The following is a 12,048-nucleotide window of genomic DNA, read 5'->3' as shown; positions in this document are numbered from 1 at the left end:
CTCCAGTTTTGTCTAAAAAACGCAAAGATAAGGACCGACATCCTACTAATCCCATGTGCAAAGCTGCATATGAGGAAACTTCAATGGTACCTGAAAAACCTATGGTGTCAACACAGCCACAGTTTGGAAACAATATTACCACTAATTCCATGTCTTCAAAAGGAATTTCTGTGGTGGGCTCAAGCATGCCAAACAAACACAGGTCTCCTATTCTGCAAGCCTCAAGCAAATCAAGTCATCACAACAGACGCCTTGGACTACGCCTGGGGGGCTCACATGACAGATGGGTGCATTCAGGGCAAATGGTCCCAAAAAGAAAAGCACCTTCACATCAATCAAAAGGAAATGCTAGCAGTAATAAATGCTATTATAGCTTTCAAAGACCTTCTGCATCCAGGTCAACTATTGATAGGGACAGACAACACCACAGTAATGTGGTACATAAACAGGGAGGAACCCATTCATACCCCCTGTGCAGGCTGGCCATGTCACTTTGGAACATGGCTCTGGAATTACAAATCAAACTTCAAGCACAGTACTTTCCAGGCAAGGAAAACACGCTGGCAGACAACCTAAGCAGAAATATGACAGATCTACACGACTGGAAGTTGCATCCTCAAGTTTTTACAGAGATAATACAAGCATGGGGAAGGCCAGACATAGAAAAATCACCAATTGACAAAATTCTGCTCAAGGACTTTTCATCCACAGGCCTGGAGAGTGGACGCTCTCTCTTTCAGTTGGACAACAATGACAGTTTATGCCTTTCTGCCTCTTCCTCTGCTGCCCAAAGTTCTATTAAAAACCAGAGCAGACAGACCAAAGATGATTCTCATTGCTCCAGACTGGCCAAGACAGCACTGGTATCCACTCCTGAGGAGCCTGACTCATTCTCCACCATGGACCCTGCCTCTAATGCCTCCTCTTCTGACTCAGCACAGCTTCAAAACTCTTCAGTCAGCTGAAAACACTCAATCTGGCCGCATGGAAGATTCCTTAACATCACAACAGACCCTACTCTCCAAGGAGGTGCAGGATGCCATTTTGGAGGCCAGAAGGCAGTCTACTAGAAAAGCTTACTCCGCAAAATGGAAACGGTTTTGTGCCTGGAATGAGAAAAAGGGCCAGAATCCTGGAAAACTGAATTTACCTCAAATATTACAGTATCTAGCTGAGCTGCAAAGCAGTGGACTTTCATGTTCTTCCATCAAAATCCATGCCTCAGCCATTTCTGCAGAATACAACACTGATCCACCTTTATTCTCTCACCCCCTCTTAAGACAGTTCCTCAGAGGGGTGAAGAACATAAAACCCCCAAGGAAACAACCAATACCTGCTTGGGACCTCAATTTCATTCTAGAAAAGCTGACCTTGCCTCCCTTTGAGCCAGCTGCCTCAACAGATTTGCAATATTTGTCCTAGAAAACAGCTTTCCTTCTGGCTATCACCTCAGCTCGCAGGGTATCAGAACTACAAGCCCTCATGGCTGTGCAGCCTTTTATCATCTTCCATCAGGACAGAGTTTCCTTACGAACCAACCCATCCTTTATGCCAAAGGTGGTATCCAGGGTAGCTTTGAATCAGGCTATCCACTTACCGACCTTTTACCCTAATCCTCAAAACAAAGGGGAGAGACTACTGCATTCCTTGGACATCCACAGACAGCTGCGTTATTATTTGGACAGAACAAAGCCTTTCAGAAAAACAGAACAGCTCTGTGTCCTATGCTATAGGAGCTCAAGGGAAACCAGTTTCCAAACAGACAATCTCAAAATGGATAGGCCACTGCATACGCTTTTGTTACTCTTTTCATGGTAAAACTGTACCTGCAGGCATCAGATCTCACTCCACAAGGGCCACAGCTACCTCTGCAGCTTTCCTCAGAGGAGTTCCTACCAAAGATATTTTGGAAGCAGCCACGTGGGAGTTTTGTGCATACCTTCTCCAAGCACTACCACCTACCATTATACTCCAAAACTAGAGCAGGCTTTGCCACTGCAGTTTTGCAGGGCATCCTGGCTCCTCCTAGTTCCACCTAGTGCCTACCACCCTTTTCTTAGCTTTGGGATTCTACCCATCTATTATGACTGCAGCTGTATGCACGATGAACATAGTACAGTTTTGTACCTACCATAAATGTAGATGTTAGAGTGCTAATACAGCTGCAGTCCAGGTTTCCCTCCCTCCTTCCTCTCTTGGGACAGGCCTATTGGCTACAACCTGATTGGGGTATTCGTTTATGGTGTATTTGCTTGCAGCTACTGTATTTTTGATTATATTGCATTGCTTTATTATATAAATTTATGTATTGCCTTCCTTCTGGGGGCACCTGACATCTGGGGCAAGAAAAACTGAAGAAAATGGCGTCTGCTGGTTCCTTTATACCCCTGTCGCACTGACGTCAGGGAAGAAGTGACGACAACAGACGCCGGACCTAGACTTTAGAATTCGGCCGACCGAGGACCCGCCTGATGGCAGGAGAACCCATCTGTTATGACTGCAGCTGTATTAGCACTCGAACATCTACATTTATGGTAGGTACAAAACTGTACTTTCTACTTATTTCTTCACTTTTCTTCTTCAGCACAGCTGCCAAAAATTAATATAGTTAGGCCGCCCAAAAAAATATATAAAAATAGGTAAATCCTTAGTTTGACTTTCCCTATGTGATTGACTCAGTCACGATTACGAATCATTCAATCCACAACTGAAACTGTTTGATTCTCGCTCTTTTCCCAGCACATAAAGCCCGGGAAAAGAGCGACAACCAATCAGCATCTAGCCCAAGCATGTCATGTACGTGCCTGCGGATGTCGCAGTCCGACCCCCTTCCAATTCTATGCGGTTTGGAACCGCATAGACTGCTGGGCATCACACTGATGCCTTAATTAGTTCACCGGGCTGCAACAAAAACAAACAAAAGAAGTCTTTATTTAAAACCGCCGCAACCCGAGGCGGTTAAAGTGCGCATGTGCGTACTTGCCAAGGCAGGAAGGAACTTGCCGAGTCGCGGACTCGGAGACAAAGTAAACAAAAAAAAGAATACTATTTGCTACACAAAACACAAAAAGGTACTTTTTCTTTTTGTTTTGCTGAGGGGGCTGCAGTCTGGCAGTCCGATGCCACGAGCCGCCCCTGATCAGCCTGCCTATTGTAAAAGCTCTGAAGTACAAACCTGCTTCTCCCTCGAGTGTCAGTTGCACCCATTTATTTTTCTCTTATTGTCTGTTTCAGCTAACCGTGAAATGAAAATCACTAACTTAACATAGGAATCCATAACTTGCTGCTTGAGTATAGGTTCATAGGTTGGTACTGGGCTATCTGCCCGAAGGCATAAATTAGCCCAGCCATGTTGTGCGGTATTCACCACCCCTTTAGTAGTTTACTTTTCACTTTTATTGCAGTGACAGTATGGTGTCCATTTGATCATAAAGTAGTATACCCATATTTTTGCTTTGCTAATATCCATTTTAAATTTGGTCTCCACTGACATCTTGATGGTGGCTACATGAGCAATAGTATCCAGGTTTTCCTCTGCTTTGTGGGCTTCTGTCTTACTGGCTACCATGTGACCTAGTGCTCTACACTGAAGAAATACATGCATGGTACTTTTCAAAAAGTATTGTTCTAGAATAATTTATAGCACCTATAGTACTTAAAGCACTCTGGTATACTTCAGTCTGGCTGTTCAAAATAAAATTCACTTTTAATTTAGTTTATTAACATAATCTACAGAATTGCTGGGGCAGCAACTTTCCTCATGAAGCACTGCAAGATCATATGTGGAATTTTTTTTTTTTTGTGACTTGGAGAAGGAGTCTGCTGTGGCGTGTTTGGATATCATCCCCTTGGAAAGCTTTTGCAGTAGTCAGGCAACCTGTATGTCATTCTTTATATTTTGGATGTGTGTAAGTCATAGTTAGCCAGCAAGCTGTTTTGTATAGTCTTCATTGTACAGGCAGCACTTATTACAGAGAATATCGATTCAAAAGTATGATGAGAGCTTTTCTGCAGACACTTTTTCAGAAAACAAAACAGTCTGGGAAGTTAGAGAGAAGCAATTGTAAGAAGTCAAAGGAGTGCATTCATTTGTAGATGCCATACGTGTGATGCTTTTCACTGTTGTTCAGAATGAGACTGTAGATTTAATAGAAGAAAAATACAGGTGAGTAATTGCTACTGATTTTGCTAGCGCTCAGTTCACAGCTACTTTAGGACCTGCCTCACCTAATTACATAATTTCTTTTGTTTTCCCTCCTCCATGCAGATTTTAGAGAAGTGGAGTGAAAAGTGGACCTTAGCATGTGCTTTTTATAGACTAATTACATTGAACTGAATGCTAATATCTGAACTTTGTAGTTAATGGTAAGTAATCTGTTTCTGAGGTTGGTATCTGATTTGGTGACAAGATACCCAAATATGAGTGAAAGAGATGCTGTGAACTCCACATTCAAAATTGCTGTTTTGGGTAACCTGGATGCATCTATATCACTGGAAATTCTAGAGTTAAACTCTACATCTGTAGAAGAATGACCTAACTGCAGCAGAGGTTCTGCTGTTTTTGTCATTAGCAAATTACTGAGAATTTGTGTGCAGCCCAAAACCCCTTTTTTCTCCATTTAAGTCTGTTGCATTTCATTTCCTTTGATAATGAACTTTCACATCCATCTTTAGAATGGAGACAATGTGGCTCACCTTTATTTCTTAGTCTGTTACAGAGCGGATTGTTTTACATGCTCCATCTGTAACATTGCAGTGGGTCCAGCATTTAGATTCTGTTTTGCACTCTGATTGATTGGCAGATATGAGATTAGGGGTGCTTTTGAAGTCTGATTTTTGACATGCAGGTTATCTTAAAAACCAGTTCTGTCATTATCAGATGCTCTTCAGTTGGTCTGGCCTAAGATGCACCTGATTCTGTAGTACCCATATTTTTTATGGCCGCACATGTCTAGATGTGGCTGCTTTAAGGAGACCCGTTTTCAGAAAAACATGCACTGTAATACATGTTATTCCAGCAAAAGGTGCTGCGCTGTCATTCACGTTTCCAAGGACCAATACGGGTACGTACTTTCAGATTGTATTATAAGAGTTGTTCTTTTTTTGGCCTTGTTTCTCTTCTAGGAAAAAAAACTTAGCAGAATTCCGATCCCAGCAGAGGAAGAAGCCAAGATGATGAAACGAGTTGAGGAGGAAAGAGCCCTGTACTCCAATGAGACGTAAGGATTTAATATTTACACTATTTTTGTAAAGGTAGAAACTTGAATGTAGCAATGTTGCTACATTTTTGCTATGTAGTTTTGTACAATTATTCACATTTTGCACATTCATAACTTCTAATATTAAGATTGAACATGCTTTTCATGTTCACATTTCTTGGGTTAATTTTACACCACTGCTGTGTTTGAATTTTGAAGGTGTTTATAGTTGATAGCCTGTCATCTTCAGCCACTGTGTTGTATTTTTAATTTAAGTCTCTAATGGTAACCAGTAGATAATGCAGTAATTTTGGGATGTGATGGAAGCTGGAGCAATTTACTGAGGCTTTCATAATAGCAGAGCTCCTCATAACTGGATTGTTCACAGCCACATTTACATGTTAAGAAGAAAACTAAATTCGGACTTTAGAGCCTTTTTAGAGGGTGATCTGGGGGGGGGGGTTCTCATACCCACATCCTTCATTTGTCAAAATTCCTCTCTCATCCCCCTGTACACAACTTGGTATACATGCTTTTGGAAGCAATAGTGCCATGCTTTTATGCAGGAAAGTATACCTAGTCATTGCTGTCTTCAGTTTGACCCACAGTTATTTTCTGTATCTCACAAAATTTGAATTTTAATCCAAATGTTTGCTTAGGAAAATTTCTTGAGTTTGATGCTGTAGAAGCTGAAGCTTTGAGTGCTACTGTGATTCTCCAGCTGTCAAGCCAGGTTTCTGGCAAAGCATCCTGTGTGCTGCTTCAGAGAAAAGCAAGGTAAAACTCAGTTGCCACAGCACTAACCAGGCCAGCCTTAGGCAAAGAGTGGAGGAGCTTGTGGCCTATCTTAGCTCTGTGAAAGTGACAGTGGTTGAAGATTTGTTAACATAGGGACTGGCAGGAACGTCTGTCTCTATTGATACCATGATAATGTGTGAACAATGTTAAAGGGTAAGGAAATCGAAGGCCATTTGTGATGGTTAGCAAAACTTACAACCACAAATGTGATTGAGCACTGTCTGGCACTGGAGAGGTTTGAACCCCACCACTGCCAACCAAAATAGTGTCTTCCTGATTTATGAGGGACAAAGACTATGGTCCTTGGAATCTACTTCGCTCCCAATTGGGTTTGTTGGACACCATAGTGATAGTCTGCAGAGTCACACAATTGGCATCCAACAGCTTTAAAAAAAAGTGTACAAAAATCTGATTCAGTAACCAGTTTGCCAGTGCAGTTCGGCCCCCAAGGGCATTAAGGGGAATACATACTGCTATCACGGCTATGGGCTTCCAGCATACACACCTAAACTAGGGACTGCACACTGATACTTGGTCTGTGAACCAAAGTGTCTTCAAGTGGCCCTTATCCATCATAACTGCTTCACAAGTTAGGGCTTGTACAGAGTCACAAATTTGGAGGAAAGATGCAGGAATTCAATTTGTGTAACTTTCTTCATGGCATAATAGTACTAAAACGACTATAGCTATGAGTGTAGGCCAGGCACACTTGCTAAATGACCATTCTTGCTTTAGACAAAAGTTATAAAAAAAATGTATTTCGCTGTGATGGAAAGTGATTTTACATGACTCAGACAGGCATGTTTGGTAAACAATGTGTTCACGTAATCTTGCCACTTTAGAAGGCAGGTACCACATGTTTGCCCCCAGTGTTAAATAAAACCCTGATGTTCATCGTGCATACAGCTGCAGTCATTACAGATGGGTTATCCTGCCATCAGGCGGGTCCTCGGTCGGCCGAACTCCAAAGTCTAGGTCCGGCGTCGGTTGTCGTCGCTTCTTCCCTGATGTCAGTGCGGCAGGGGTATAAAATAGGCAGCCGATGCCATTTTCTTAAGTCTTTCTTGCCGCACGGTGCCCAAAGCAGAAGCAGTTCGCAAGTGCCGGTCGGCCAGCTCCTGAGATTTACGAAAGTATTTCAGCCAAAGTCTTCTTTAAAGCTAAGTACCCCATTGGGGAAACTTTTCTTGCCTCAGACCGATGTCAGACAAAGTTAAAAATTGTATTTCTTGTGGGAAGCAAATACCGCATAAGGATTTTCACTCTTTCTGTATACCTTGCTTAGGGCCTGACCACGACGTCTCGGCCTGCCGTTTTGTGCTAGGTTCAACAAGCGCACTATTAAGTGCCGGGCGGAGTTCGCCCTTCATTATTTTGGCAAAAAAATTAATTATATCATGTTGTAAGATGCACAGACACCAGTTTTAAGCGAAAGAAGCAAAGAGAAGGACCGACATCCGAGGTCTGCACCGAGTACTGAGACCACGTTTAGGCCATCTACCGGTTCTCAGCGAGGTGCCTACGCAGCCCCTGACTACCGATGAAACTGTTTTACCGGTGACTTCAGTACCAGAGATCGCAGGCTCCTCGGTCTCCATTTCCACTGCAGATACCGACGCCACTCTTGGCGGGGAAACTGATAATTTAGTGAGGCCTGCCATTTCTGAAGGCGTCTTCAGGCCTTCCACCTTCTCTATTAAATCCTTCACTAAATCTAAAGCTGCCATGAAAACTAAAAAACAGGGTCCTCAGACCTCCTCTCAAGGCCCCATGCCTAAAAAGCAGATGCTTAAAATGGCTGAGGATTTGATAACTCTCATCAGGGGTTCTCAACTCCCCTCTGACAAAAGACCCAGATTGGAGGAAGACTACCCTTCCTCAGACCAGGCTTCTATTACCTCAGACCATTCTGAGGGCCAGGATTATGCTTATTCCCTTTTTGAAGACTCTGATGCTGAGGAGTCTATTCCCTCGGTCTCCCCCCCTGAGGACTACTCTTTGGGGGCAACCCTGCATACATTGAGGGAGCACTTCCACTGGCAAGGCCAAGATTACTCTGATTCCAAGAAAAGGCTCAGGGAATTTCTACTGCTCCCCCAGCATAGGCCCCTGGCTATCCCTCCTGTTTTAGATATTTTGGATGATGTGTACGTAGAAGCCAGTCTTAATCCAGATTCTTTACCTCCAGTCCCTGTTAAACCAGACGGGTATAACCGGGTTCCTGATTCTCACCATTTCCTATATAAAAGCCATACTGCTGACCCAGAAACAATTTCACAGGGTCCCAAGGGAATAAAGGCCTCTACTGCTAAAAACCCTTTACCTTCAGAGAGAGATTCCAGAGCATTAGAAAGGTGGGGGAAAAAGGTGTATACATCTGCCACTTTAACCATGAGGGCATTAAACTATCAATTTCATATGTTAAAGTACCAACAGTTTTTGTTATCTCAGCTGAAAAGCAAAATGACACAAACAGAACAACCAGATTTGAAAGAGTTGCAGGATTTGTTGCATGGAGCAGAGCAAGTGGGTAAACATACCTTGCAGTGTGGCTTTGATGCTTTAGAGGCCTCATGTAGAGCTGCTGTCACGGGGTCTGTTATACGTAGACAAGCTTGGCTCAAAGAGCAAACCTTACCAGATCATGTCAAAGCAAAGTTATTAGATGCACCACTTCAAAAAGATGTATTGTTTGGTGTTAAAGCTGAGGAGGTACTAAAGAAAATGGAGGAAAAAGCGAAATCTATGCAGACAGTGAAAGATTTCTTGCAGGTGCAACCTCCACACTTCAGCAGAAACTGGCCTTCAAAAAATTGGTCCTTTCCAGCCTCTGACAGACCTCAAAGGGGCAGATACAGACGCCCAAGGGGGTAGAGGACAACCTCAAGGATCTTAACAGAGCTAGACAGTGGCAAGCACCAACCCCAAGAGGTGGAGAAGATAGATCACAGCCATTTAGAAAACAGACACAATGACTTCCCCCTATGCCTGCCAAACAAAGCTATAATAGCAGCACCTTTGGGCGGAAAACTGGCATTATTTTCAAAAAACTGGCACATTGTTACAAAAGACAAATGGATTCTGGACATTATAGACAAGAGGCTACAGGTTCCACTTTCACACCCTTCCAAAAATGAGAGGCTTGCCAAACCTGCCACAAAATCAAAGGGCAGAGGCACAAAGACAAATTTCCGCTCTCATGGATATGAAAGCGATTCAAGAGGTACCTGCAAAAGAACAAGGTCAAGGTTTTTATTCCAGACTATTCCTGGTACCAAGGAAGGACAAAGATTGGAGACCCATCTTAGACCTATCCATCTTAAACACATATCTACAGGTGCCAAAATTCAAGATGCTCACATTACAGCAGCTTCTTCCCATGCTGGGCAAGGAGTTTTGGCTGGTAACATTGGACCTCAAGGAGGCATACCTGCATATCCCTATCAAACAAGATTGCAGAAGATACCTCAGATTTCTTGCAGGTTCAACCCATTACCAATTCTCTGCATTGCCCTTTGGCTTATCTACTGCGCCCAGAGTGTTTACGAAATGCCTGGCATCAGTAATTGCCTTCTGCAGACAACAAGGAATACAAATCTACCCATATCTGGGCGACTGCCTGATCCAAGCGGACAGCAAGGACATTCTATTGCAGCATCTGGCGTTTGTAATAAAACTGTTAAACTACCTGGGATACACAGTGAACAAAAAGAAATCAAAACTAATACCTTCTCAACAGATAATTTTCCTGGGTGCCAGCTTAACAAACTTGCTTCTTGTTACAATCACATAGCTAGATTTGCCACAAATTCCACCTTTAGAACGCACCATTGCACTAACTTGAAGCAACTAGGGTGGTCAGAGTTTTCCAGCCAACTCCATTTCAATCAACTCAAAACGGCTCACCAGATACTGCATCACCCAGAGAAAACACCAGCTCTGAAAAACATCATTCATCCCTATATTAACCTGCAATCTTTACGCTCCTCCAATAAAATCTTAGCTCACACTACCAAAGCCAATAATTCTGCTGGGGATTCTCTATTCTCAAACTTTGTAGGTAAAATGTGGAACTCCCTACTGACCATGCTCACCTCAGAACCCTCACTCCTACAATTCAAAAAAAAAGCTTAAACCCCATGTCAATACTCTCTGGCAATGTCCCTGTTCCAAACCTGATTAACCACTATCATTTACCCTTCTCTTACCTCACTATCCTTAACGCTTTTAACAAAAGCTCGCCTTTGTAACTGACCTATGTTTTTTTTTATATGCTGCTGCTGTTTTTTTTTCCCCAAGATGTGATGTATCTTTATATTGTATTTAGAACTCAACTATCTTCCTTTTTTTTGCATTAACAATGTTCATATGTCTGTTATGTACTTGGAGCTTTTCTCCCCGGGGCTCCGCTGAAAATGGACATGTATCCAGTCGGACTCTCCCGGTTAACAAATGTAAAATAAAAAATAAATAAAAAATAAATACAACCACCCAGATGGCCTACCTCACGCCAGACAAACAAGGCCAACTGTCTCAATACTTCAACAAAATGGCAACTTTCACCAGACTAACTGCAAGGAAAGTCCTGCAGGCTCTGTGATTCATGGCATCTTGCATCCTACTAATACCATGTGCAAAGCTGCATATGAGGAAACTACAATGGTACCTAAAAAACTTATGGTCTCAACACAGCCACAGCTTGGAAACAATTATACCACTCATTCCATGCCTTCAAAAGGAATTTTTGTGGTGGGCTCAAGCATGCCAAAGAAATACAGGTCTCCATTTCTGTTTACCTCAAGCAACTCAAATCATCACAACGGACGCCTCAGACTACGCCTGGGGAGCACACATGGCAGATCAGTGCATTCAGGGAAAATGGTCCCAAAAAGAGAAGCACCTACACATCAACCAAAAGGTGATGCTAGCTGTGCAAAATGCTCTTATGACCTTCAAAGACCTACTGCATCCAGGCCAGCTATTGATAAGGACAGACAACACTACAGTCATGTGGTACAAACAGGGGGGAACTCATTCATACCCCCTGTGCAGGCAAGCCATGACCCTATGGAACACAGCACTGGAATTACAAATTCAACTACAGGCACAATTCCTGCCAGGGAAGGAAAACACGCTGGCAGACAACTTGAGCAGAAATATGACCGACCCACACGAATGGAAGTTGCATCCTCAAGTCTTCTCAAAGGTAACTCAGGCATGGGGACAGCCAGACATAGATCTATTTGCTACCCCCAGAAATTACCAGTTGAAAAAATTTTGTTCAAGGACCTATCATCCACAGGCCTGGAAAGTGGACGCACTCTTCAATTGGACAACATTGACAGTTTATGCCTTCCCGCCTCTTCCTCTACTGACCAAAGTTCTATTAAAAGCCAGAGCAGAGAGGCCACAAATGATTCTCATTGCTCCAGACTGGCCACGACAGCACTGGTATCCTCTCCTAAAGAGCACCATGGATCCTACCTCTAGTCCCTCTTCTGTTGTCCCAGCACAACTACAAAACCCTTCACAGCCAGCTCAAAACCCTAAATCTAGCTGCATGGAGACTACCTTAATTTCCCTACAGACTCTCCTCTCCAAGGAGGTGCAGGATGTCATCTTGGAGGCCAGAAGACCCTCTACTAGAAAAGCCTACTCCGCCAAATGGAAACTATTTTGTTCCTGGAATCAAGAAATGGGCCAGAATCCTTGGGTAATAAATATACCTCAAATTTTACAGTACCTAGCTGAGATGTTAAACAGTGGCCTTTCCTTCTCCATCAAGATCCACGCTTCAGCCATTTCTGCACAATACAGTACAGATCCTCCTTTATTCTCACATCGTTTATTAAGACAGTTCCTCAGAGGGGAAAAAAATATAAAACCCCCACGGAAACCACCAATCCTAGCTTGGGACCTCCACTTCGTATTGGAAAAGCTGACCCTGCCTCCCTTTGAGCCGGCTTCTTCAACAGAGCTACAATACTTGTCGTGGAACACAGCCTTCCTTCTGGCTATTACCTCAGCACGCAGGGTTTCGAAATTACAGGCC

At 43.2% G+C, this 12,048-nt stretch overlaps 1 protein-coding gene across 5 annotated transcripts in view; it reads left to right on the top strand.

The window, feature by feature from the left end:
• LOC122809699 (zinc finger CCCH domain-containing protein 13-like) overlaps nucleotides 1-12,048 on the top strand; it is a 1,891,555-nt gene that overhangs the window by 206,678 nt on the left and 1,672,829 nt on the right. For all 5 annotated transcript variants that reach the window (XM_044081418.1, XM_044081393.1, XM_044081403.1 and 2 more), the window contains exon 3: nucleotides 5,125-5,219. In XM_044081418.1, the coding sequence (XP_043937353.1) occupies nucleotides 5,125-5,219 (95 nt within the window). The remainder of the gene's footprint in view (nucleotides 1-5,124; nucleotides 5,220-12,048) is intronic.

This window comes from Protopterus annectens, chromosome 1.part1, assembly GCF_019279795.1.
Source record: "Protopterus annectens isolate FY-2018-M chromosome 1.part1, PAN1.0, whole genome shotgun sequence".
Classification (NCBI taxonomy): Eukaryota; Metazoa; Chordata; order Ceratodontiformes; family Protopteridae; genus Protopterus; species Protopterus annectens.
This window is presented reverse-complemented; position numbering and strand designations above follow the sequence as displayed.